The sequence below is a fragment of the Pan paniscus genome, chromosome 16 (genome assembly GCF_029289425.2).
Source record: "Pan paniscus chromosome 16, NHGRI_mPanPan1-v2.0_pri, whole genome shotgun sequence".
In the NCBI taxonomy this organism is placed as follows: Eukaryota; Metazoa; Chordata; class Mammalia; order Primates; family Hominidae; genus Pan; species Pan paniscus.
This window is the reverse complement of record NC_073265.2, coordinates 41594166-41621267: the sequence shown is the minus strand read 5'-3', so window position 1 is coordinate 41621267 and position 27102 is coordinate 41594166. Positions and strand designations below refer to the sequence as shown.

Genomic DNA, 27102 nt, shown 5'->3' with positions numbered 1-27102 from the left:
TTTTCCATAAAATTTCTCCCAACCATATTGACTAATATCATCTACCTACTTATTGAGTACCAGATCTTTTAATAATCTTTCACATTGCTAACCTGATAGAACACAAAATTGATTACAGGAATTATTTGTTGAAGTTATAAATCCCTTGAAAACAAATATCAAATGTACAGGATATGGGTAGGGTTTTAAACTTTTTTTTCTGTAACCCAAATTATCTTCCAAAAATTATTATTCATAACTTTTAAAACCTTCTAATATTGTAGAATTTGTTTATGACCCTTTCGTGCTGAGATTTTCGGTGATGTTTTTGAGTTAGTGCTCAGCACTTAAGTTAGTAGGTAGACAAATAAAGCAGGTGAGTAGACACTTGATAAATAACTTGCAAACTTGGACTAGTGTTTTTCTCCACCTGATGCTAAAACAGTTTGTGGAACTGAGGTAATAAGACTTTCAATTACTGTTTTTCTCGTAAAATAATTATAGTTCAAGCCCATTAATATATTTAGATTTGTCACTTCCTGTGGATTAGGTTTTCAAGTCCGGGTGCAGTAGTTTTGACTTTGCTTTCCCCCAGACATGGTTGTAGAATTATTGCATTTTTCCATGTTATTTTTGTATAGCACTTACCTCACCTTCCTCTCATATTCTTGGCTCTTAGCACAGATACTGACTCTTTCTGGAGTGTGACTCTGACAGTGATTACTTAAGGAAGGGAATCTCTGTAATATTTCTTTTGTGAAGGTTTGCGTTCAAGTTTGGTTTAGAATGTAATTTCTTTATATTGTTTCTGACTTAGTTTAAGATGCTACCAGAACTATTTCAAGATGATGAGAAGGCCATCAGTCCAACCTCAGCCACCTCCTCAGGGCGCACACCCCTCACACGCACTCCTGCAAAGCCCACCAAAGGCAGACCAGGCCAAATGGCCAAAGAGCACAAGAAAACAGTGGGGCATCAGGTGAGTTCAGGGAGCTGCCGCTGCCATGCTCCTTCCTTTCTGGCTCATCTGAAACCTCAGATCTTCCCTCTTCACCCTCCCAGGTGGGATCCTCAGGTGAGGAGAGCCTAGAGCTTTCACTGTGAGATCATACGACACCATCCACTAAAACTCTTCTCCACCCAGTTTTAGACCTGTGACTCTGCATAAGCCTTTCCCGAAGTAATTTTCTCTACAGCTTAATTCTCTCGTGCATATCGTCTCTCAGACCACCCCATCTTTGCTTAGTTTTCTGTTTGTTTTGTCTCTATATTTGTACAGTGCCTCGGTCAGCTCCTTCAGAACAGGGCCCTCGCCTTTCTTTGATGTCTTATGTTCTCTGAGAGTGGGAAATGTTACATACATGCTTAGTGCCTGAACAGGGAGTAGGGCTTTGAATGGAGGCTGAGCGCTCCTCAGCTTGCTGTCCTGTGCATGGGACCCTGTGCCTGGTGTAGACAGAAACAGGGCCTGACCCAGGTCCACAGCCTCCAGTCCTGATCCTAGGTCCCTAATTTTAACTCCTCTCTGCCTATCCTTTGTCATTCTCTCATTCATTACCTATACTCTTTTAAGTCATCTGCTATGTTTTCCAGTATCTTCCATCAAAATTCCCACTTTATGTGATTAAATAGCCTTAAAGCAAGGTTATATTGTTAGTTACATATGACTAAGCTCATAACAGGTTTCTGTAGCTTCCTGTGGGGAAAAGGAGTGGGAGTATAGGAATCTATATTTAGCAGAGTAAGCATGAAAATGGTAGAATTTAGGCAAATTTTAACCAAAAGCCCTAGCATTCTTGTTTTGTGGCAGCTCCTCTTCTGAAGATGGTTCAAGTTTATAAGTGGCAAAGTTTTCTCCATTAGTGTCATAGGAAGGGAATTTCCCATTGTTTTACCTCACTTTGACTTTGGACAAAGCCTTGATACCCTCTTCTGCCCTTTTTCATGCAGTTCAGAAACTCCCTGCACCTGCTTATGGAGACACTCAATGCCACTACCCCTCACTATGTGCGCTGTATCAAGCCTAATGACTTCAAGTTCCCGTTCACGTAAGTATTTCTGAACCACCCAGTGAAAAAGTATGTATCTTATAAGAAGTGCCAAACCAGCCAAGCAAACTAATATTTTCCTTACATTTTTATAAGGAAAAAAATATTTGGGTAAGTCTTCATGCCTTGTAGAGGAAAACCACTAGTCAGTAGATTATTTTTTCAGTTTTTGTCCCTTTTGAGAATGTGAGAGTAAATTAGCAGCCATCTGAAGATTTGAAAACTTGAGGTCAACCAAGCATTCTGGTTCTGTTTTCTGTTTTGAATTTGCTTCAATTGATCTCTCTGGGATTTTTGTTCATTTGGGCATTAGGTGGAACCAGCACTGGCTGGGATAAGGCTGTTTGGCGAATGCTTACCTGCTGCTTCTCCACTGCTGAAATCATCAGAGGGTGTCTGTTTTCACCAGCACCTCCTCCTGCTTCAGATACCATGCATGAAGGGAGAATCAATCTTTCTGGAGTTTTTTTTACAAAACAGAAATATTTTTCTAATTTTATGTATGTATTTATTTATTTTGAGATAGCGTTTCACTCTTCTTGCCCTGGCTGGAGTGCAATAATGCGATCTCGGCTTACCGCAACCTCTGCCTCCCAGGTTCAAGCGATTCTCCTGCCTCAGCCTCCCGAGTAGCTGGGATTACAGGCATGCACCATCATGCCCAACTAATTTTCTATTTTTAGTAGAGACAGGGTTTCATCATCTTGGCCAGGCTGGTCTTGAACTCCTGACTTCGTGATCCGTCCCCACTCGGCCTCCCAGTGGGATTACAGGCGCGAGCCACCATGCCCAGTCTATTTTTCTAATTTTAAAAGTAATACATGTACATTGTAAAGAAAGTTTTCAGGAAATACAGAATAGTATAAAAATAAATGAAAAAGCATCCGTCAGCCGGGTGCAGTGGCTCACACCTGTAATCCCAGCACTTGGGAGGCCGAGGTGGGTGGATCACCTGAGGTCAGGAGTTTGAGACCAACCTGGCCAACATGGTCAAACCCTGTCTCTACTAAAAGAACAAAAATTAGCCGGGTGTAGTGGCGGGCGCCTGTCATCCCAGCTACTCGGGAGGCTGAGGCAGGAGAATCACTTGAACCTGGGAGTCTGCAGTTGCAGTGAGCCGAGATCACTCCACTGCACTCTAGCCTGCGGGACAAGAGCGAGACTTCATCTCAAAAAAAGAAGAAAGGAAAAGAAAAAGCATCCATCATACCCAGAGAGATAACTGGTATTAACTGTCATACATTGTTCTTGATTAACCACCTTCCCTTCCCTCCATGCTCCGTGTGTGTGTGTGTGTGTGTGTGTGTGTGTGTGTGTGAGAGAGAGAGAGAGAGAGAGACAAAAGGAGGGGCCTTGTGCTATGATTGCTGTTTAGTCTTTACTTTTAACTTGACAGATTGTGAACACTTTCCCTTTTGGTAAGTAAAAAGTCACATAATCATATAATGGCTACAGAGTATCCCATTGTGTAGACATAGTATATTTATTTAAATTAGTTCCTACTGATGGCCATTTAAGTTGTTCCAACAATGCTATAATAAACATCCTGTGCCAAACATTTTTGTATATTTGTCTGATTATCTCATTGGGATAATGTGACTCTAGAAGTGGAATTTATAGGTCAAAGACCAGGCACACTTAACAAAGGTTGTAATAGCTCCCACCCCTCACCCCCTCCACAGTGTATGAGTGCCCTTTTCCCTACCCCCGTGCCAGTCCTGCTGTCTGGAGATTCTGCCTTAGACTGGAGCACAGTTCTGAAGGACTGCTGTCTTTCTCTCTGCTTCATCACCAAGAAGTCCTTTCTGGAAGAAGTGGGAAGCAGGAAGAAGCTGCTACACTTTGGCCTCTGTCCCGGACAGCCCTCAGGACCATGACCTTTTATCAACCAACCCGCTCTTCCACCACCAACAGAACACCTGAGAAGATAGCACAGGGGAGGCCCGGATGGATCGCTCAGAACTTAACTATGGGAGTCACAGTAGCAATCATTTGGCTGAAGGGAAACCTTTCTACTTCCTCTTCAGTGCCATTTTAACTTGAAGATGCCATTTGCCTAGAGTAAAATAAATACAAAATGTAATACAAAACAAAAATCTTGTTGATTGATGTAGACACTATGTTTAGAACAGTAGTAATTTTTAAAAAAATATAACCGTATGGGGCATATTTAATTTGTGCTTCCTATTAGAGAAATCTCCAGGGTTGACCAGTCTTTATTCCAGGGGAGCTCTGTATACTGAGCTAATGACTTCTGAGAGCTTCTTGTCAGGCCATGCCATGAAATGAGTATGGGCAAAGTGCAAAGGAGTGCTGTGTTGTTGCTGTTGGTTTTAGACGGAGTCTCGCCCTGTCACCCAGGCTGGAATGCAATGGCGCGGTCTCGGCTCACTGCAACCTCTGCCTCCCAGGTTCAAGCGATTCTCCTGCCTCAGCCTCTGGAGTAGCTGGGATTACAGGCACCTGCCACCATGCCTGGCTAATTTTTGTATTTTTCGTAGAGACGAGGTTTCACCGTGTTGGCCAGGCTGGTCTCAAACTGCTGACCTCGTGATCCGCCTGCCCTTGGCCTCCTAAAGTGCTGGGATTACAGGCGTGAGCCACTGCGCCCAGCCATGTTGTGTTGTTTTAAATGTGCTCAGTGGACTTTCTTTTTGTTGTTGTTGAGACAAAATCTCACTCTGTCACCCAGGCTGGAGTGCAGTGGTGCGATCTTGGCTCACTGCAACCTCCACCTCCCAGGTTCAAGTGATTCTCCTGCCTCAGCCTCCCGAGTAGCTGGGATTACAGGTGTATGCCACCATGCTCGGCTAATTTTTCTGTTTTTAGTAGAGACGGGGTTTCACCATGTTGGCCAGACTGGTCTTGAACTCCTGACCTCAGGTGATCTACCCTCCTGGGCCTCCCAAAATTCGGGGATTATAGGTGTGAGCTACCTCGCCCAGCACACTCTTATGAGTTTGTGGTTTGAGTTGCAGGTAATGTTTACAGCTCTTTATTTTTACTGCTTATCGTCTCCTCCCCATTCTCTCATAGTTTTCCGTTTTGATCACTGCTCCGACTTCTGAAAGCTTTCTTTTCTGATTTATCCATTTTGCTCTTACGAAAGAATTTACACCCTGACTGAGGAGAGTAATTTGTGGCCACCAGCCAGGTTCTTTGTGGACTAACAGCTTTGATTTTTATTTGTAGGTTTGATGAGAAGAGGGCAGTGCAGCAGCTGAGAGCATGTGGTGTCCTGGAAACCATCCGAATCAGTGCGGCCGGTTTCCCCTCACGGTGAGCCTGGCATTTTTCAGATGTAAGGGATCCTAATGGGAGAAGATCCTAGTTCTTTAAGTAAACTCAGATGGTTTTCTTTTAATAGGTGGACTTACCAAGAATTTTTCAGCCGCTACCGTGTCCTAATGAAGCAGAAAGATGTGCTGAGTGACAGAAAGCAAACATGCAAGAATGTGTTAGAGAAACTGATACTGGTGAGAAAGATTTCGCTTACCGTCATCTGAGCAGAAGGCCTTGTGGTTCTGACCTTGGAAAGCCCCGGGAACTTTTGTATAACATTTTACTAATCCAGATCATTTCGGGGTGGGATCAGAGAGGGGCACAGTACTGTGTTTAGGATGCTGGAACTAGCGAGGATGATAGTCCACCGTCAGGAGGCAGAGCTGTGAGGCCTGGACCCACATTTGAAACACATTCTTCTTAGACAGCTTGATTATTATTGATAAAAGTGTACCTAGTACTTACTTCTAGAAGACACCAGGCCAAATGCTGTGTGATTAAGAAAAAATAAAGCTTGTTCTCAGGTAATATAGTCTTACTTGGAAAGTAATACTTTTTAAAGACGAGTATAATATTTAACTGTAGTGCCTATATCAAATGCTGAATGAATGGAACAAGAAATCGGGATGACAAAGCGACGTCCAGCTATGGGAAGGAGAGATTTCATCAAAGAGGTGTGTTTTGAGTCAGGCCCTGAGAATGGGTAAGGTTATGCAAAAATGGAAGGAGACTATTATAAGAGGGAGTAAGAGCAGGGTAAGCATAGGGTTTGCTCAGAAAACAGTTTTTTGCAGTGTGAGATTTGTGTATGGGACAGTAGAGAAATGGTTAGAAAATGTAGATTGGTGTTACAGAGAGTCTTGCAGACCAGGCTAAAGAGTTCTCCAACTTTACTGTGACCTGGAATGCTTGTTAAAATACAGATTGCTGGGCCCCGCCATCAGAATTTCTGATTCAGTAGGTCTGAGGTTGGGCCCAAGAATTTGTATTTCCCGGGTGATGCCGATGCTGTCTGAGGACTATATTTTGAGAACTACTGATCTTGGTCTTAGAGAATTAAAGATTCATGAAAAGTTTTTAAAATAATATTTTCACTTGATTAACACTATCCTAGATGGAGTACCTCACTTCGAGCTAATTGATCATAATTACTAGCTGTAAACTAAATGTGATGCCTTTTTTTTGTTAATAATATTTTTTCCTTGAAAGAGCTAAGGCCACTTCCTCAGTAATGCTTTTTTTTTTTTTTAACTGGGGCTTTTTGAGTTTGCCCCAATTCCCTTCTTTTTTTTTTTTTTTTTTTTTTTTTTTTGAGACAGTCTTGCTCTTTCACCCAGGCTGGAGTACAGTGGCATCTCGGCTCACTGCAACCTCCGCCTCGTGGGTTCAAGCCATTCTCCTACCTCAGCCTCCCCAGTAGCTGGGATTATAGGTGCGCACCACCACACCCAGCTAATTTTTGTATTTTTAGTTGAAACAGGGTTTTACCATGTTGGCCAGGCTGGTCTTGAACTCCTGACCTCGTGATCCGCCCGCCTCGGCCTCCCAAAGTGCTGGGATTACAGGTGTGAGCCACTGCGCCCAGCCTGCCCAATCCCCTTCTAACCTGTGTTCAGGTGGGAATGTAGAGCAGAAAGTAGGAACAGGCCTATTCCTGGTCCTCTCACCCAGGCCATTTCAGGCCTGGATCAGGGCTTTGTGGGAATTTAGTTAGGCAGAGGAGGCTGAAAGATGGAGGCAGGGTTGGTGTGAAGTGTGAAGCGGGATGGGGTAAGGACCACTTTTCTAGCTAGGTTTCCTGTGTAAACTTTATTGATTTAAATTGAAATAATTGTAGATTTTTTAGATATATGTGGATGTGTCAGATTTTTTGGTTTCAGATATGAGATAATATGAGATATCTACTCATAGGGAAAAATGATTTTCTCTGTTTTCCCTTAGACTTTCAGATCACATGGCCAAGCATGGTGGCTCACGCCCTTAATCCCAGCACTTTTGGAGGCCGTGGCAGGCGGACTGCTTGAGGCCCAGCGTTTGAGGCCACCCTGGCCAATATGGTGAAACCCTGTCTCCACGAAAAATACAAAAATTAGCTGGACATGGTGGTGTTTACCTGTAATCCCAGCTACTCAGGGGGCTGAGGCAGGAGTGTCACTTGAACCCAGAAGGCGGAGGCTGCAGTGAGCCGAGATTACAGCACTGTACTCCAGCTTGGGAGACAGAGCGAGACTCATCTCAAAAAAAAAAAAAAGAATTCCAGATCACAGTAATGATTCTTATATATAAATTCCATTCTTTGATGCAAGAATGATTAATGATTTGCATACTTCTAGATAAGGTGAATCACAATGTAATATACATGATTATGTTTTTGTAAAAGGAGTTTGAAAGGATTTTTTTTTTTTTTTTTTGAGACGGATTCTTGCTCTGTTGCTAGGCTGGAGTGCAGTGGCGCGATCTTGGCTCACTGCAACCTCCACCTCCTGGGTTCAAGCGATTCCCCTGCCTCAGCCGCCCAAGTAGTTGGGAATACAGGTGCATGCCACCATGCCCGGCTAATTTTTTGTATTTTAATAGAGACAGGGTTTCACCATGTTGGCCAGGATGTTCTCGATCTCCTGACCTCATGATCCGCCCGCCTTGACCTCCCAAAGTGCTAGGATTACACACGTGAGCCACTACACCCGGCCAATTTGTAGGATTTTAAACATATTTATGGGGTTTTGTTAGTTTGTTTTCAGATATTATTGATAAAGCCAAGAGCTAACTGTTTAGAAACATAACTCAATATGAATACCCAAGGATTTTGGTTTTTGGTTTTTGAATTTTATTTCATAAACGTTTCTTCCTGCCTTATTCTTCACACTGGTGTTTTTGTCCCTTCAGCTTCTCATGGAATATACAGCCCGCTGTAATCCTTACAACCTGGGTCAGTCAGAGAGAGTCAGCATCTCCATTTCCTTGAGATGTTTAAAACACAAACAAGCAAATAATAACTGCCTATAACCCACAACCAAGTTTTGGGCCTCAGATAATAATTCCAGGTAGAATAATTCTGGAAAATAACTCTTAAACTGCAGTTTTTCTTAAAATCCCTTCTATTTGCTCAACTTGCATAGGATTAAAAATCTGGCTCCATTAGTTAATTGTGATGTAGCCCAAGTTTTAGCTAATAGAGTCATTCCTTTACTGATTCTGCTTTTAGACATTTTTTCTTTTAAATTTCACTTATATGATTATTATTTCTGAATATACAATTTCTTCCAAAAATAGGACAAGGACAAATACCAGTTTGGTAAGACAAAGATCTTTTTCCGTGCCGGTCAAGTGGCCTATCTAGAAAAATTGAGAGCCGACAAACTGAGAGCTGCCTGCATCCGGATCCAGAAGACCATCCGAGGGTGGCTGCTGAGAAAGAAGTACCTACGCATGCGGAAGGCAGCCATCACTGTGCAGAGATACGTGCGGGGCTACCAGGCCCGATGGTAGGTCTCCTGGGGACAGAGTAGAGTGCCCATCTAATTCACTGTCCAACCAAGGACAGTTTTGACTGGTCACCGTACCTGAAAAGATAACACCTCACCTTTTCTTAGTTCCAAGGGACAACAAATTAACTCATAGGACAGCTAAATAGAATAAAATTTCACTCAGCCTTATGAATGATTCAGATTTATCTTCAAAACATTTACAAACTGCTGCTTACTTATGTCCTCAAAATTTTTATTTTTGATACTTTTATATTGGGCTTGAGGAAATCATGTATCAATTAAAACAGTCGTGAATATGAGCTAGTTAATAATGACTTCATTGAATAATTTTTGGGAGCAATTAACTGAGAGGGTCTGGAAGAGAATTACACTTTAGTGTGATTACTTATTAGTTTAATTTTAATTGAGAAGTATAAGTAGAAATGAATTAATCATGAGCTTATAGCCTAACAAAATCAGGAAAAATATGGTAGATGAATAATGGCTAGATCCAAGAAAGCTGGTGATAACTAAATATGAGATTACTGTGTATGTCTGTCTGTTCTATAAAGAGGCATGGCCTGGGGTAAATGGATCCTGTTGTAGAAAGAATGACCTTTTGTGAATTTTGCTTTCTTGTAAAATCTGGCAATGTGGGCCATCCTACTTTCCAGAGTTAGGGAGGGCTCAAATGAGATAATAAATGCAAAAATACTTTGGGAAACTATAAATTGCTATACAAATGTAAGTAAATATAAATGTTGACTTAGCATGCACATTATTAGAATAATACAATGGAGGTACTATTTATGCCTAAAACGGTGACACTCTTTAAGTTTCTCTAACATGTATTCCTGCATTTTTTTCTGATTACTGACAACATAATGTTATTTTCTTTGGCCAGCTATGCTAAGTTTCTGCGCAGAACCAAGGCAGCAACCATCGTTCAAAAGTACTGGCGCATGTATGTGGTCCGCAGGAGGTACAAGATTAGACGAGCTGCCACTATTGTTCTTCAGTCTTACTTGCGAGGCTTCTTGGCCAGAAATAGGTATCGCAAGGTGAGGCATTATTTTCAACTTTGTTTATTCATTCTATTAGCACTAACCAAATTTCACATCTGTACAGAGTACCACAGGGGCTACAATGAAGGTAGGAACTGTATGGGGACAACCAGCTATTGAAATGCATATTTATTTATTTTAAAAAATTCTTTTTTAGAAATAGGATCTCGCTCTGTCACCCTGGCTGGGGTGCAGTGGTGCAGTCATAGTACACTGCAGCCTCAAACTCCTGGCCTCAAGCAGTCCTCCCACTGTGGCCTCCCAAAGTGCTGAGATTATAGGTGTGAGCCACTGTGCACATGCCCAGCCTGAAATGCATTTTAAAATACTAAATAATCACATATAGTTATTAACAAAACAATGGGAAAAAAACTTTTACCTCCTTCTTTCTCTTTGTTTATATAATTTGAAAAAAAAGTATGTTAGTTTACTGTGGCTGCTATAATAAATTATCACAAACTTGTTACCTTAAAACAACCAAAATTAATTCTCTCAGAGTTCTGGAGACCAGAAGTCCAAAATCATTATCAATGGGACAAAATCAAGTTGTCAGCAGGCTGCTCTCCTTCCAGAAGCTCCAGGGGAGAATCCATTCCTTGCCTCTTGCAGCTTCTGGTGGCTGCCAGCGTTCCTGTGCTTGTAGCCACATCAGTCCAGTCTCAGCCTCTGTTTTCACAGCATTTTCTCTTCTGTGTATCTGACTTGACTTCTCCTATCTGCCTCTTATAAGAATAATTATGATAGAATTTGGTTCCACCCATGTGATCCAGGATAATCCTCCCATCTGAAGACCCTTAACCTAATCACATCTGCAAAGGCCCTTTTTCTGAATAAATAGCATTTGCAGGTTCCAGGGATTAGCACCTAATTTCCTTGGGGCCCACTATTCAGATGACTACAGAGAACTTTGAATAGATAGAATATATGACAAACAGGTTAAAGGTTATTCCAAGAATGAGACAACCTTGGAAGAATTTACCATGATGAAGAGGAGGCAAATTATAACATTAATGTGGTTAAAATTGTATTGACAGATACAATGCTCCAAAAGTTTTTGACAAATAATCTTACATCTAGCAATAATTAATGGGGTCACCAGAGTAGTCTTAATTATCACCTGTGACCATTGATGAACGATTTTTATCTCTTTCATTTTGGCAAGGTTTGGAGTCTATCCTATAGGCTGTATTTCAAATCAGTGAGAAATACAAGCCTGGATATTAGAGCTCTATGGACATCACCATTAGAAGGAGCATTAATGGGGTGATTTGGGTCTCTAAGCACAGACAGTATATGGGTGTGACCTAGGCCCTATTTATTTATTTATTTATTTATTTATTTTTATTTGAAGTGATTTTAGACAACAAAAAATTCGAAACTGGTGAGGCTTGAATGAGTGTATTTAATAGCTGTGTTTTGAAGATAGCTACTCCAGATCTTTCTGCTCACCCCTCCTTTATGTAGTCTCATGCTCTTTCTATATAAGCGTGAGATTTTAGGGAGGAAAGAGGTTTGAAGTTGCTTTTCAGATACACCAAACTAGTTACCTTCCTGTGTTCCTCACTACTCTCCTTAGGAACATCTGAGCTGGGTTTTGAGGTCACTGGTTTAGCAGTGGTAGCCTCCGGCCAGCTCAGGCTCCCACTGTGACTGGACAGGGTGGAAGGTGGCAGCGTAGAGGCTTGCTCACATGTAAGCCAACAGCCATCACGTTAGTGCTCCTTCTAGCTGTATTTCAGGTCCAAGGTTCCCCTTCATGAGATTTGGAGGGGGGGGGGTCTTAAAGAGAGTACAGGTGTTGATTAATTTCTCTCACTCATGATGAAAGTGAGATTGAAAATGGAAGCTCTGATTAAATGCTGTTTCCATTTGACTAAAATTACAAAAATGGACCCATGTCCAAAGTTACATGGGAGAAGCAAATGGAACAGGAAAATTGGCATTAATAGTTTTATTTATCCAGTCACTGTGCCTGGCTACCTCTTCTTAAAATTCAAGAATTTCTTCTCCATCTTTCCTAGAAAATGTTTACACGGTGTCTTTTTGGTGCTCTTTAGCGACAACAAATTCATCTAATAAGGCAAACTTTTGTTTGTTTATAAGTTTAGGGAAATATCATGTTTTTTTTAGCACACATGCCACTGTGTGCTGCTTGAGTTTGAAAGTCTTTAATTTGCTATCACTGAGACTCATCCAGTTGCTCCTTACTCATCCAGATAAGACAAAGGCCTCCCTCCAGACTGTGATGTTCAGTGAACGTTCAGAACTCCCAACCTCAGTGCAGCGTGATGCAGTGACTACACTGAAGGAAAACTGAAGGCTACCTTAGCATTAGGAAAACAGCCACAGAAGGCAGGCTTGAGGGGGCCGAAGATACTACTCAGATCTCCTGAACAACTGTGTTCATTTTGTATTTGATGGTTTAAAGTTAACCACTTATTTCTTAAATGTGTCTTCTAGGATGGCACATTTTAGTCATTGTTTTTTTCAAGTACAGTAACCTAAAAATAGGAACTATTCTTTTAATGATCTTATTAAACTGCTATATATGTGGATAGATGCTTTCAGAGGTTTTTACATTTTAAGAGTTTGATAAGGCCAGGCACAGTGGCTCACGCCTATAATCCCAGCACTTTGGGAGGCCGAGGCAGGTGGGTCATCTGAGGTCAGGAGTTTGAGACCAGCCTGACCAACATGATGAAACCCTGTCTCTACTAACAATACAAAATTAGCAGGCCATGGTGGCACACGCCTATAATCCCAGTTACTCGGGAGGCTGAGGCAGGAGAATCGCTTGAACCTGGGAGGTGGAGGTTGCAGTGAGCCGAGACTGTGCCATTGCATTCCAGCCTGGGCAACGAGAATGAAACTCCATCTCAAAAAAAAAAAAGAAAAAAAAAAGACTTTGATAGGAGGTACATTGTGTCCATTTGTAATAATCACCAACAAGTATTTAAGTATATAATATTTAAGTATCATTTATATCATACAGGAGTTACTTCATAAAATTATAAACATAAAAATCTGCAGATGCCAGATTTTTCTAGTTTACTTTTTCTTTTATTTTCTCTCTTTTTTTTTTTTTTTTTTTTTTGAGACGGAGTTTATCACTCTTGTTGCCCAGGCTGAAGTACAATGTCACAGTCTCGGCTCACTGCAATCTCCGCCTCCTGGGTTCAAGCTATTCTCCTGCCTCAGCCTCCTGAGTAGCTGGGATTACAGGTGCCCGCCACTACGCCCAGCTAATTTTTGTATTTTTAGTAGAGACGGGGTTTCACCATGTTGGCCAGGCTGGTCTCAAACTTCGGACCTCATGTGAACCACTTGCCTTGGCCTCCTCAAGTGCCTGAGTCACTGTGCCTGGCTACCTCTTCTTAAAATTCAAGAATTTCTTCTCCATCTTTCCTAGAAAATGTTTACACGGTGTCTTTTTGGTGCTCTTTAGCAACAACAAATTCATCTAATAAGGCAAACTTTTGTTTGTTTATAAGTTTAGGGAAATATCATTTTTTTTTAGGAAATGTAATATAAAATCAAAAGTAAGATTAGTTTGTTTCACATCTTGTTACTTTTACCTTTGATTTTAAAGCCCCATCCCTCCTACCTTTGAATCCCAAAAGTGGATCCTTGCTACATTTGAAATAGCAATGGAAAATCCTCACTAGAATGGTATTCCTCAAATGTGGTAAACAAGAGTGTCATCTTTTAGTTTCTAAAAAAAAAAAAAATCAATAAATCAGTACAAACTTTTTAGTACCCCAAGTGTTGGCCTCTACAGACAGTTTGCTGCCCATACCCCGTGTCCTCATGCACGGGCCTAATAATGCATAGTGAGGTGGTATCAGCAGTCAGGGTGGTAGGGATATCTCTTATTTTAGTAGCACATAGTTTACAGGATGCCTGGTTCTGTTAATTTTATAGAGGATCATCTGTTGCCAACAGAAATCATATACTAATAAGAAATCTAATGTATTTTTTCTTTCTTTTTATAGTTGTTTTTCTTTTGGTAATCTGGTGCTTTTTATTTAGACAGCTTCCAACTCTATATTCTGCTTAGAATTATACACATAATATGTGCATATGACACATTTTTATGTATGTTTCTGAAATCACCTTCTAAAGTCTACTTTTCAAATCACTTTTAAAAATAATTTTGTAGCCTCCATATATCTGTGATATGTATAATCTACATAGTACATTGTCAATTCAACTTTTATGTCTTTTCCTCTAGGTAATGTGTGGATTTTCAGCCCGACATAGATTGATAATCACGAGTGTAGTCCAGGGTCTTGACATTGCTTGCCCTTATCCTTTTCTGCAGATACTCCGTGAGCACAAAGCAGTCATCATTCAGAAGCGAGTCCGGGGCTGGCTGGCCCGCACACACTACAAGAGGAGCATGCATGCCATCATCTACCTTCAGTGCTGCTTCAGGCGGATGATGGCCAAGCGTGAGCTAAAGAAGCTCAAAATCGAGGCTCGCTCAGTGGAGCGCTATAAGAAGCTGCACATCGGCATGGAGAACAAGATCATGCAGCTGCAGCGCAAAGTTGATGAGCAGGTGTGTTTCACAAAGGGGCCCTGAGAGTAGAATATGCCTGAAGAAATCCACCAGGATTATTTTCAATATTGTTTTTCTTTGACTTTACCCTTCGGTCTTAGTAAAAAGTAAAATTATGACCGTATTTATTTCCATAATGAGCATGGAAGTACTTATGAACTCATAAGGTGGATCACAATTGCAAAAACTAAGGCAGGAAGTTATTATTATTATTATTATTATTATTATTATTATTATTATTATTACTATTATTTGAGACAGGGTCTCACTCTGTCGCCCAGGCTAGAGTTCAGTGGCATGGTCACAGCTCACTACAGCCTCAACCTGCTGGGCTCAAGTGGTCTTCCCACCACAGCCTTCTGAGTATATGGGACTACAGGCACGTACTACCACACCCAGCTAATTTTTTTATTTTGTAGAAACAGGGTCTCATGTTGCCAGGCTGTTGCCTCAAACAATCCTCCTGCCTCAGCCTCCCAAAGTACTGGGATTACAAGCATGAGCTACCATGCCTGGCAGGAAATTATTTTTGAGAACAGAGATCTACTAATGCTTCAAACCTTTATGACCAAGAGTCATATTGTATGTTACTTATTTTTCAAACACCAGCTTGAACCAGGCATACTGTATTTTGTACTTTGCAATGCTCTATCAAAATTATCATTTATTTTCATGTGGTATCATGTTCATTTTACATATGAGTTGGTTTAGCATTGAAATAGCAAAAGCATCAGGAAAATGTTGATGCTTCTGATGAACTTGCAATCTGTTGCAGAGATAAAAGTTTGTTTAATTGAAGATAGTTACTAATATTTTAGCACATGTAAATGATATAAAGGTAATTAAGAATATAAAAATGCTAAGGAGAGCAAAGCAAAACAGGGATCAGAATGAAATGGGATGGAAGATTTTCTGAGTGGGAGGGAGAAATTTTGAGGTAGTAAACATAAAGATTTGTGAGAAACGTGTGTGTGTGGGGAGAGGGTTTTTTTGTTTTTGTTTTTGTTTTTTAAGACAGATTCTCACCCTGTCACCCAGGCTAAAGTACAGCAGTGCAATCACGGCTCACTACAGCCTCAAACTCCTGGGCTCAAGTGATCCTCCTGCCCCAGCCTCCCAAGTAGCTAGGACTACAGGTACACACCACCATGTCTAGCTAATTTTTAAATTTTTTGTAAAGACAGGGTCTCATTATGTGCCCAGGCTAGTCTTGAACTCCTGGCCTCTTTTGATCCTCCTGCCTTGGCCTCCCAAAGTGTTGAGACTATAGGTGTGAGCCACTACACCTGGCCAACTTGGGGTTTTGAGGCTGTTTTAATCATTCTTACGCATCACTAAGCTAGTAAATGGTTTTTAGCAACATTTTGATCTGTTTTCAAAAACAAGTATAGATCCTCCTATTTCTGAATTAAGAATCAGGAAATTAAGAATTTACTATGTAACTCACCCTGTGACTATGAGAAAATCACATCCATCTTGCTTACCACATCAAACAGAATTGAATTAATTGTGCCTGTTTTCTTCTCTGTTTGTGTCACCTAGAAGGTATTGGTTGTGCTATTGCAAATGTTGTAGTATTTTGGTTGGATACTATATCAATGTTATGATGATATAGCATGAATATGATGAATAAACATGGTTTTCTTACTAAATACATTTGATGATATGTGTATTTACTTATTGTTACTTATGTGTATGTTTAAAGAACAAAGACTACAAATGCCTTGTGGAGAAACTAACCAATCTGGAAGGAATATACAACTCTGAGACTGAGAAACTACGAAGTGACTTAGAACGTCTTCAGCTAAGTGAAGAGGAAGCGAAAGTTGCCACTGGGCGGGTCCTTAGTCTGCAGGAAGAAATTGCCAAGCTCCGGAAAGACCTAGAGCAAACTCGTTCAGAGAAAAAATGCATTGAGGAACATGCAGATCGATACAAACAAGAAACAGAGCAGGTAGGAATAATGTCCATATCCCCATCTACTCCGTACACAAAGGAGAGGTGCTGTCATCATGACTTGGTCCATGTGACTCACTGTTGGTTTTATTAGAAATGCAGTACAAATTTTAGTTGAATTACTGTTCATTATTACTGTTTCCCAAGCATTTATTTCTCATTATCAATGAGTAGGCTGTAGGTCTTTTAGTAGAACTTTCTACTCTAATAAGAACAGAGGCAAAGCTGTATTTTTAGGAGAGAATGGCCAAGTACCTACTAACACTTGTATATTTAAAAAAAAAAAAAAAAAAAGTCAGTCTGGGGCATAGACTCCTTTTAAAAAAAAAGTCAGTCTGGGGCGTAGACTCCTTTTTCTTCAGTAGGGTTAATGTGATTAACCCATTTATGCCTAAGGTTGCAATTTTTTGAATTGTAAAATCAGTCTTTGGCAATGACCTTGAGCAGTAGAATATAAATAACTCCCACATGCTTAGTGTTCTAATAATGGAACATTAGACATAATATTTAGTACCTGATGGTAGGGATCCTTGTTGAAGCCTGCATTAAGGCTGTATTAAGAAGTCCAAGCAGGAGAAGTCTAAATGTCTGCACAGTGATTGCAACCAACAGCTTTACGCAGATGGAACCCTCCCCACAAAATGCTTTCAGATTGACCAGTACTTGCATGCTTCAAATTTGTATTAACATATCAAAACTTTATTAAGTATAGAAGACATTAAGATTGTCAAGTAGTAATGAGATGTACTGCTGAAACATTTGTAAAAGTACCTCAACATTAGGCTTCCTGGAAAAAAGTAATTGATTTTCAGAGATTCCGCTGGTATTACCATCTTTAAATGAAAACAGAGTTGCCTGTGTCAGCTGTAACTGCTGGCAAGAATCCTCATATGGTTTGTCTGTACTGACTTCTAAATGTTAATATCAGCATATGCAGTGAGAACTACAGCAGGAACTTAGATGCAGGTCGGTTAGGGTAGGGTGGCTGGTAAAATTGCAGTCCTTCCATGGCATTACAGGTTCCAGTAAAGTAATTCCTCCTATATCTCTAGATCTGTACTCTATATATAGAAACAGCAGTGCCAAAAGGTGAGATTCTTTTCTGTTTTATATAATGTTGTTTTGATACAGCAAGCTTGTTCTCTCAGAATTAAGACGTGCACTCAAAAAGATAGTCTTGAATGTTTAAGATCTCTTTTCTTCCCTTTAAGTCTCCCCAAACCACGGAAGCTTTCCAGCTTCGGATTCCTCAGAATCTGTACAGTAGTTAAGTGTGGTGGGAAGATTCTCCTTTCCTTTTCAAAGCCAAGTTCTTGCCTTTCTAGTCTGATAGAATAAACACACAAGCAGATTCAGATTTTTTCTTTCATTTCATTTCATTTTCTCCCACTTCTCACAGAGATAGCTGTAGGCACTACCTTTAGTTCAGATGGTGTTTCCTATGTTGTCTAGGCTGGTCTTGAACTCCTGGCCTCAAGCTGTTTTCCCACATTGGTCTCACAAAGCGCTGGGTTTACAGGTGTGAGCCACTGCGCCTGGCCCCATTAGTTCTTTTGATGGAATGTAGTGATAGGGGAAGAATGAAAACATTTCACTGTGACAGTCAGCTTCATGGTAAGGAAAATGACATTCTCAGTCTGATCAAGGAGCCCAGAAGTTACAGTAGAGTTATGTATGGTTCCTAACCAAGAGCATTTATCAAAACTGCTGGGGAGTTTTTATATAAAAAGGGAGCTATCCAGACTCTGGGAGTGTGGGCTAGGCACATTATTTTGAAAAAGCACCATAGGTGATTGGTTGTGCACCCCTACCAAACAAGAGCCTCTCCTGAAAGCCCACAGAGAGCTGGGGCTTTTTTTACTGAGAGTGGATGTTAAGGCAAGGTCAGTCCAGAGGGAAAAGACTGAGCCCTCGGAAGGGATACCTTCTGGACTGATGTCTGCTGTGTGTGGCACAGTGTAGTTATCCAACTTTCCTGCTCCCTGGAGCCCTCTTTTCCTGTCCTAAACCCCCTGACATGACAAGAGATTTGCCTGCCAATTCTCTCCCTATTATTAAAGCTCTTGTTTTCAGAGTTCCTTAAACTTTAGCTTAGAAAAAGGAATTCAGATTTTACTCATCATAAGCACACACTTTATTCCAAAGATGAACTGAGTAAATTATGTACTTTGCAAAATTACCTTTGGTTTTAACTTTTCCTTCCTGGGAATCCTTATCCAGCAAAGAACTAGAAAGTTAAGAGTCAACTTGTGTGTGTGTGTGTGTGTGTGTGTGTGTGTGTGTGTGTGTGTGTGTGTGTGTTAAAATATACATGACATAAAATTTACCATTTTCACCATTTTTAAGTGGACAGTTCTGTGGCATTAAGTACATTGACATTGTTGTAATGTCAATGCTTATTTAAACATGGAATAAAAGGACTAGTTCTCAGCCTTGTAAAACTCTTAAAGGGAGATGAAAGAGAAATTCTCTTTCTTGACATAGATGGGAGAATCAAAAGCTCTTCAGTGAATTTCCCAAACTAAACATCCTCATATCCTTCTTAACCTCCTTAATCTCCCCACTTGAATCATGGGTACACATAAGCTTTGTGTGAAAGCATTGAGAGGAGAAGGTAATATCAATTACCTTTGAGAGCAAATGCTGACTTAGTGCCAGGCAATTTTTTAATGTTTAATGTAAAGTAAAACTTTAATGTTTTAATGTTTAATGTAAAGTAAAAAACCATCACCATCCTTATCCTTCAAGAAATTCTAGTCTATTCTGGAAAAGAGGAAAGTAAATCATTTATAACGGATATAAAGAGCATATACAGGGTCTTGTAGTAGCACAGGGAAAAGACAGCTAATTGAAGGGGGTTTCAGGAAGGCTCTTGGGAGGGAGTAATGCTTGAGCAAGTTTGTAAGGTGACTAGACATAACCAGGCAAAGACAGGGAGCACAGAGGTGGTGGAAGTAAGGAATGACTGCTTATGGTCTTTATCCTTGGTCATCAGGCTTCCTCTGTCCATTGCAACCATCTCAGTTTATTGTTTCATTTCGTAGCTGGTATCAAATCTGAAGGAAGAAAATACTTTGCTGAAGCAAGAAAAAGAAGCCCTCAATCACCGCATCGTGCAGCAGGCTAAGGAGATGACAGGTAAAGCTTATATGCGTACTACACGCCAACCAACCTCACACCAAAGTTATGTAAGTTACAATGTCATTTGATGAGTTACACAACATTATTTAGAATTTAAATATTTTTAAAAGTTGAGGCTGTCATCAGCAAATTTATAAAGTTCCAAGAGGCAAGAGATCAAATATTTTGGTTGAATTCGTTGCTTGATAAACTTGTAAATCTGGTATCTCTAGGTACAAATGTGAACTCCGGTTCAGTCAGTGTCATATGTAATTTTTTTAAAAAATTAATTTGTTCTGCATGTGTGATTTACTAGTTAAGGCTTATAGGATTCTTAATGATTTAGTAAGAATTTTTGAGCTGATATGTGTATATTTCTGTGTGTGTGTGTATTGTCTTTTTTTTTTTTTTTTTTTTTGCTAAATCAATGGATGTTATTCTAAGATTCACCACTCTTTGCTAGTCTAAAAAAACACTAATTTTTAAAATAGAGAACTAACTAGATATGGACATTTATTCTATTTTCTGTTTGTGGGGTAGGTTAGAATGGTGATAAGTTTATAAGGAATCCACATATATATAAATATGGGGTAAGAAGATACAGATCTATACAGTAATTAGTGGTGGAAATGGAAGAGAAAAGATGGTTTGGAATGGGGATATATTATATGAAAATAATACATTTTCATATACATTCTGTTGATTACACTGGTATTCAAAAAAGGCAAAAATGTTCTAAGATTTTACAATGAGATAACAAAACAATAAAGGTATGTTATTAGTAATACGGATATTGAGAAAAAAGTATACATTTATGAGGCAAATTAATGAGGCCAATTGTTGGAGTGTTAAGTTTGATATGTCAGCTAGGACCTCAACATGGAGGTATTCAGAAAGCAAATCCAGATTAAAGAGTAGAGAAAAAATAAGAAGGGAGCCTAAAGATACCCATTAAAACTGTGGTGGTAAGAGAGACTGCCTCACCTCTCCTAGTTGAAGGGGATAATACTGAGGAAAGAGAAGAAAACCTGGAATTAATGACCATACTAAGGGATGAGGTAAAGAAAAGGAGCCAGAAAATAAAATTAAGAGGTGAAGGAGAAAACAGAGCCCTGGAAAGAAGGCTGCTGGGAGGCAGCATGTAACAGAAGGATCCAGAATGATGAGAATCTTCTAGGAAAATATAAAATGTTATTTGAAAGTGAACTGTAAGAACAAAGAAATGACAATGAGTTTGTCAAGGGAAAATTTTTTGGTAGCCTCAGAGCAGCTTCTGCAAACTGGTGAGAATAAAAGGCAACTTGTAGAATGTTTTAGAGAGAAGAAATTCTTTCATTCATTCATTTACAAATTATTAAAGCCCTACTCTAGGGAAGCACTGTGGTGGGCACCAGGAAAGCAGCTGTGACAAGACACTTGTAGCCCTTGCCTCATCGTGCTCACAGAGAAAGCAGTAGTGAAGCAATAGAAGCAGGCAGGGCAGATTAAGATTTAGCCTCAAAATATATGGGTAACATGGAGCAAAGTGGTGGAAGCTTAATATTATAAATGTGACTGGTTGGCTGATTGAGTTAAGACATATAGCTGAGATTTGAGGTTTTGTTACTTTACTTCATCTGCCTGCAGTCAAGGGCTAATCTCCAATCTCCAGATCATGTCCTAGCCAAAAGCAAACCACAGCCACAAAGAGGGCTGAGGGTGTAGGTAAATGGAGAAGGCAAGGTTTCCTCAGCAGCGCGTGGGGGATGACCAACAAGCACACAACACAGCTGGCCAGGCCCGAGCATTTTATCTGGTTAGAAGCTGGGAAGTAATAGGACAGCAGGGGAGGTTAAAGTCGTAGAAAACGTAAGATAGAACTGTGAGATGGTAAATTAAGAGAGACTCTGTAGAGTAGGACAACCGGGTCCACTGAAAAGTTGCCATTCTCTTGAGAAATATCTCTCTTGAGAAATATCCGTGAGGAGGTCATTTTGAGAGAGTACACTACTTTGGGCAAAATAATTTTATGAATAGAATACCATTGGAATAAAAATACATACACTTTAGTTACTAGACAATGACTGACTAGTGGAAGTTTTTCAAGGATGTGCTGTAACCAGTGTATCAATTAGTGGTACTAAGGCCAGAGTACATGGAATAACTCAGTAGATGATTGTTATTATTAATAAATTATTTCATTTTTTGGTCATTTTTTCTTTTCCTAAATTTTACTAAGACACTCTTCATGGATCACAGTGATACTAAAAGTAAAATTGCCTGCAGAGAAACTGGAAATCAGTATACATGTTTACACAATTGCATTCTCAAGGGGCCATCTTTAGTATGCATATCCTTTTTTTAATTTCAGAAACTATGGAGAAGAAGTTAGTAGAAGAAACGAAACAACTGGAACTCGACCTTAATGATGAAAGGCTGAGATATCAGAACCTTCTGAATGAGTTCAGTCGCCTGGAAGAAAGATATGATGACCTCAAGGAAGAGATGACCCTTATGGTGGTGAGTCAAACACTTTTGTTTTTTTTTTAATGAAAAATTTTAAACATATACAAAAATAAATAGAATAGTAGAATGAACCTCCATATCTTCTGTGTACCTACCACCCAGTTCCAGAATGTTCAACACATATTCACCTCCCATTCCATCTCCCCAACCCACTCCATCCAATGGATTGGATTATTTTAAAGCAAATCTTAGAAATCATATAATTTTATTCACAAGTACTTCGGTAAAGTCAAACAGTTTAAAGACTGGGCTATGTGATAGTATAAAGTCAGTAAAGTTGGATTTTTGTTTTTGTTTTTGTTTTTTTTTGAGATGGAGTCTCCCTGTGTCACCAGGCTGGAGTGTAGTGGCACAATCTTGGCTCACTGCAACCTCCGCCTCCCAGGTTCAAGTGATTCTCCTGCCTCAGCCTCCCGAGTAGCTGGGACTACAGGTGCCCACCACCATGCCCAGCTAATTTTTTGTATTTTTAGTAGAAACGGGGTTTCACCATGTTGGCCAGGATGTTCTCGATCTCTTGACCTCATGATCCACCCACCTTGGCCTCCCAAAGTGCTGGGATTACAGGCATGAGCCATTGCGCCCAGCCAGTTGGACTTTGTTTTATATATTGAATGGCCTAATGTAAAATTTACATGTAGACTGGTTTTGATTATAATTTTGAAGATATATTCCTATGAAAAGAAAATTCAGACTCCATTTGTAATGAATTATCTATTTCAAGGACTCTTCTGCATTTGCCAATGTACCTTTCATACTTGTAATAATTCTGCACATCCTCCCCATTCCATGTATCCTGCTATCAGGAAACAAAGAGTTCCCAAGCATCCCTACAAGTACCAGCCTTAAAGGTAACCTAATTATGCAAATGACCAGAAATGCCCTGAAATATCTCATAAAAAGCCAGATAATTCAGTATCTGTGGAGCAGAGTATTTTCTTGAAATTTTGCTTCTATCTGGACCTACTGACAAAGTTCATTACAATATGACACTTAAAAGTCAAAATAAAAGAGATCGTGTAATGCAAAAGATAGGCTCTCATCACCTTGCAGATGAGAAAATCCTGTCTAAAAGAGACCAAAAAGCTAATATAAATCCCACATTGGACCATTATTTCAACCCTCACTACTCTGATTTATGTGTGACAAAGAGAAATTAGAAGTAGATGCAAGTCACCATTATAACTGTTCTTATAATTGACAAATCTAAAGACCCTTGTTAAGCTTCATCTTCCTAGATCACCGTGCTACCGTTGGTCCCATTGAAACCTTTCTTCCTTCACATTCTGTAATTCTTAGCTTTCTCTTGAATCCTTTTCTTCTTTTTCAGTGTTCATGTTCCCCAGTTCCATTCTTTGGTGTGTTTTTGTTCACTCTATTTATTAGATGACAATGCCAACATTTATGGTTAATCTCTGTTTCAGTTATGGTTAGAGCTAAGCTTTATAACCCAGTAGGTGTTTCTGAGACCCCCTAGTTATTTGGGATGTTAATAAGTGGGATTGGAAAAGAAATTCTTAGGTAAAATAAATGTGGTAATCTACTAGGTTAAACAGAGATAAACAAATGTCTTTTCTGGAGAATTTCTTGGATTCTTTAATAGTGCATGCAATATGAATTTCAGAAAATAAAATGAGAGAAGCAGGTGCCATACATGTATCCCTCTCTGAGCATATTCCAGAGATATCCATCTGTGAGGAGGTCATGGGTCTCTTTAGTCGAGGAGGTGGCCATTTCTAGAAAGGCCCTCCAGTGACGCCTCCTCCAGCAGCTTGACACGGCTCCTCCTTCCTGCTAAGCAAGTCTGCCTGCTCTCCATCTGTTCCCAGCAGTGCTCTAGAGGTAGTTTTAGTTGCTCAATTTCTTATTTCTCAGTCATGTGTCCTCTCCATTGTATGCCTGTGACTCAGTCATTCCTCTTGGGAGACAAAATGGTCAGAGGAAGGGAAAAGGAGAAAGCAGAGGAAGGGAGATCAGAGCTCACTTGCTTCCCACTCATTTCTTCACTAGATCTCCTTTTCCTAGCTCCAGATATAATCAAGATGACAGTTTTTGCAGAAAATATTTGCCCAGAATTGCAGAGAATAAAAAACTTGATCTTTTAACCCATGACAATTAAAATATTAGTGACAATATCTTATTTTAATGTTTAGGTACAACTAAACAGCTAACAGATGAGTACTTGACTAATATTAGACTGACACTGTTCTGTAAATGACACTCTCACTGCTTCAATCCAGAAGTAATGAAGCATTTGGTTGTAAACAGAGTCGTCATATGAATGGAGGAAACTCTAGGGAGGGGACTTGATACACTGCCTCTAGCGCTTCCCATAACCTATGTGATACATGGGCCAAAGAACACTAATAGTGTCACTCATTGCCAGCCTCTAGAGTTGTTGGCCCTAGTACAAGAAGTATTGTAGCATTTTTCTCCAAGAACATTCGGTTGTCCAGGGAATATAGGGGCAGAGGCAAAGAGGAAGGACCAATCCAGGGCTAAGGAGTTTCAAGCCAATGATGAAAAGATCATGAGGCATGGGCATCCAGGTTTATGAAGTGTTTAAAGATAAATTAATTCCAGAGAGGGGAGGGAAACCAGCATGTCAATCGTGGGGTCATTAGTCTTGACAAAGGGATAAAACATGTTCTGGAAAAGAAGGAATCATGGGAGAAATCAGGAGCAGAAGAGGAGGGAGGTGCAGATCTTGAAGGAGAACGTGATGATCCAGTCAAATATATATCCTTGTAATTGAAAAACATATAAACGGGGGAACAAAATCCTAAAAACAGAGAACTGAAAAGTTACCAACAAGGAAGTTGCTGAATCACTGCAGTCTCCTAACAATCACAGCAGCAGAAGTTAACATTCATTGAATGCTTGTTATGCCAAGCCAAACTCTTTACTTCCACACTTATTTAATCCTCACACAGACGCTATGAGATAGAAATTAGTACCCTTTTTTTCCTGATGATGAAAATACCAGCTAGTGGAAGAGCTGGTATTCCTGCCTAGCTCTCTCTCGTTTCAGATCCAGAGCACTTAACCACTGCCCTGTATCCAAAAGTTACATTAAATAGCAAAAAGCAATGTTGTTTCTATTAATGCCTTAAGGTATTCCTTGTATAATGATAGACATATGTGGGAAGACAGGGATCTCTCTCATTTTTAATAAGCTTATTAAAAATCTTTGTCCTGGTGTTTATCTGGACTACCTGTTTTTCTTAGTGATACAACCAGTTTATTAAATAAATGCCATTCCTACAACTGTGGGCTTGGGCTGGAAACTTTAAGCAAGAGTGCCTGTGTCTGTAAACAGACAGTGAATTTGAGTGCCTTTGACTTCATGTGTGATGATTGTCCCCTTTAGTGTGCACCCCAGCTTCTGGATCGTTTCAGAGGTGCTGGTGTTCTTGGATCTTCCCTTCACGTTGCAGTACAGGTTGGGTTGGCCTGGGAGACTTTTAAGTGCCTCTGGATGAGTCTGCTCTCCATAAGCCTGGGTGTTGGAAGGGAAGAGACAAAGAAGCTCTTTGTGGCTTCTAGCTCTTTTCCAGCAGCTGGGGAAAGGTACAAAGAAAACTGGACAGATGAGAAAGCTCTCAGAGGCCTTTCTGAAGCCCTCAGGACTGTAACACTGCAAGATTAAGCCACTGGATCTTTTCCACCTCTCCTGCTGGGGACATGCTAAGAGCCCAGCCTTTTAATTCCTTCTTCCCTCAAGTTATTCTCTAACCCCTTCTCCTACAGGAGGGAAGGGTGTGTCGTTGCTAAACTTTTCTATTCCTCTTGAGCTTTCTCAACACTAATTTCCTAGGTATTACATGTCATAAAAATGCCACCTGGATGCCCTGAGGTAATAACCGAGGGCTCTTCAGAGGATTACTAGAGCAGCTTTCTTACCTCCCGTGTACTGTCCATCCTGCCCACTGCTCACTCCAAAGATTTAACTTCACGTATTAAAGTGACAGAAGTTAGAGCTGCCTATGTGAACTCCTTCATCTTTCTTTTAAACCATTTATGCCTAGTTACCATGCAGTAAAATGATTGTGCATGCCATTTCAATATATTTTATGAGGTTTTTGTAAGTTTTATTTGATTATGGCACTAAAAGTCAGTGCTTGGAAGCTTCACCCAGTGCTTCACTGAGCACTGCTTCACCCAGTGTGACTGACCGCTCAAAGCTTTCAACACCCAAAGGGGACTCGACAAATAATCAGAAGTGGTTTTCATTTGGGCATTTGGTTTTGCAACTTTTCTTGTCCTGTCATGCCAGTGTACCTTTTTCTTTGAAGCGGTGACCTTTTTGTAATTATTTGGTCAAAACAATATGGAACAAATCACTTGGGCACCAATACAAGTCAGGAAGTAGGAATAAGAACCAAGTCAAGGTGGATGCTGTCTTAACTATGCCTAGACTAATTATGTTGCATTAATTATACCTGGGTTATTTGCCTTGCAGCATGTGCCTAAGCCTGGACACAAGAGAACAGACTCCACCCACAGCAGCAACGAGTCTGAATATATCTTTAGCTCTGAAATTGCAGAAATGGAAGACATTCCATCGAGGACAGAGGTACAGTTTAGACATCTGTCACTGAAAGTAGGATATGAGCATGCTGTTGTTAACAAGGAACATTTCCATTGCAAAGCAGACTCCAATTGGCCATAAACATAGTATTTGTTTGAATCATTTATTCTTCATAAGTGACTTGTAGATACAAACTTATTTACATTTTTGTACACTTAAGTGCTGTGTACATACATACCTATTGCATTTTTTTGTCAATACAAATTTTAATTTTAATTTTTAATGCAATTTTGATGGTGAGATTTTATTTTTATAATTCTCTTTACCCCTAACATGATATGTTTACAGGAATTTATTTCAGACTGAGGTAAATTATTTTATTTTTATTTATTATTTATTTACTTTATATCTATGGACCACTGCTGTAGACAGAGGTAAATTATTTTTAAAGTAAGCCCTTTGTCCTTGAATATTATAAACACCAGTGCCCCAGAGTTTAGCAAAACTGCTGCCTCTATTTTATGCCAGTTTTTACCAATGTAACTTTCTTCTACAAAATGCATGGAAAATAGTTTAGAAATCTGCTTTA

At 39.9% G+C, this 27102-nt stretch overlaps 1 protein-coding gene across 3 annotated transcripts in view; it reads left to right on the top strand.

Annotated features, from left to right (window-relative positions):
- MYO5A (myosin VA) overlaps positions 1-27102 on the top strand; it is a 223767-nt gene that overhangs the window by 144212 nt on the left and 52453 nt on the right. For all 3 annotated transcript variants that reach the window (XM_055098616.2, XM_055098617.2, XM_063596646.1), the window contains exons 15-25: positions 797-958; positions 1930-2027; positions 5220-5306; positions 5395-5503; positions 8583-8794; positions 9681-9837; positions 14162-14401; positions 16107-16355; positions 19402-19495; positions 21828-21976; positions 26445-26558. In XM_055098616.2, coding sequence (XP_054954591.2) covers positions 797-958; positions 1930-2027; positions 5220-5306; positions 5395-5503; positions 8583-8794; positions 9681-9837; positions 14162-14401; positions 16107-16355; positions 19402-19495; positions 21828-21976; positions 26445-26558 — 1671 coding nt within the window. The remainder of the gene's footprint in view (positions 1-796; positions 959-1929; positions 2028-5219; positions 5307-5394; positions 5504-8582; positions 8795-9680; positions 9838-14161; positions 14402-16106; positions 16356-19401; positions 19496-21827; positions 21977-26444; positions 26559-27102) is intronic.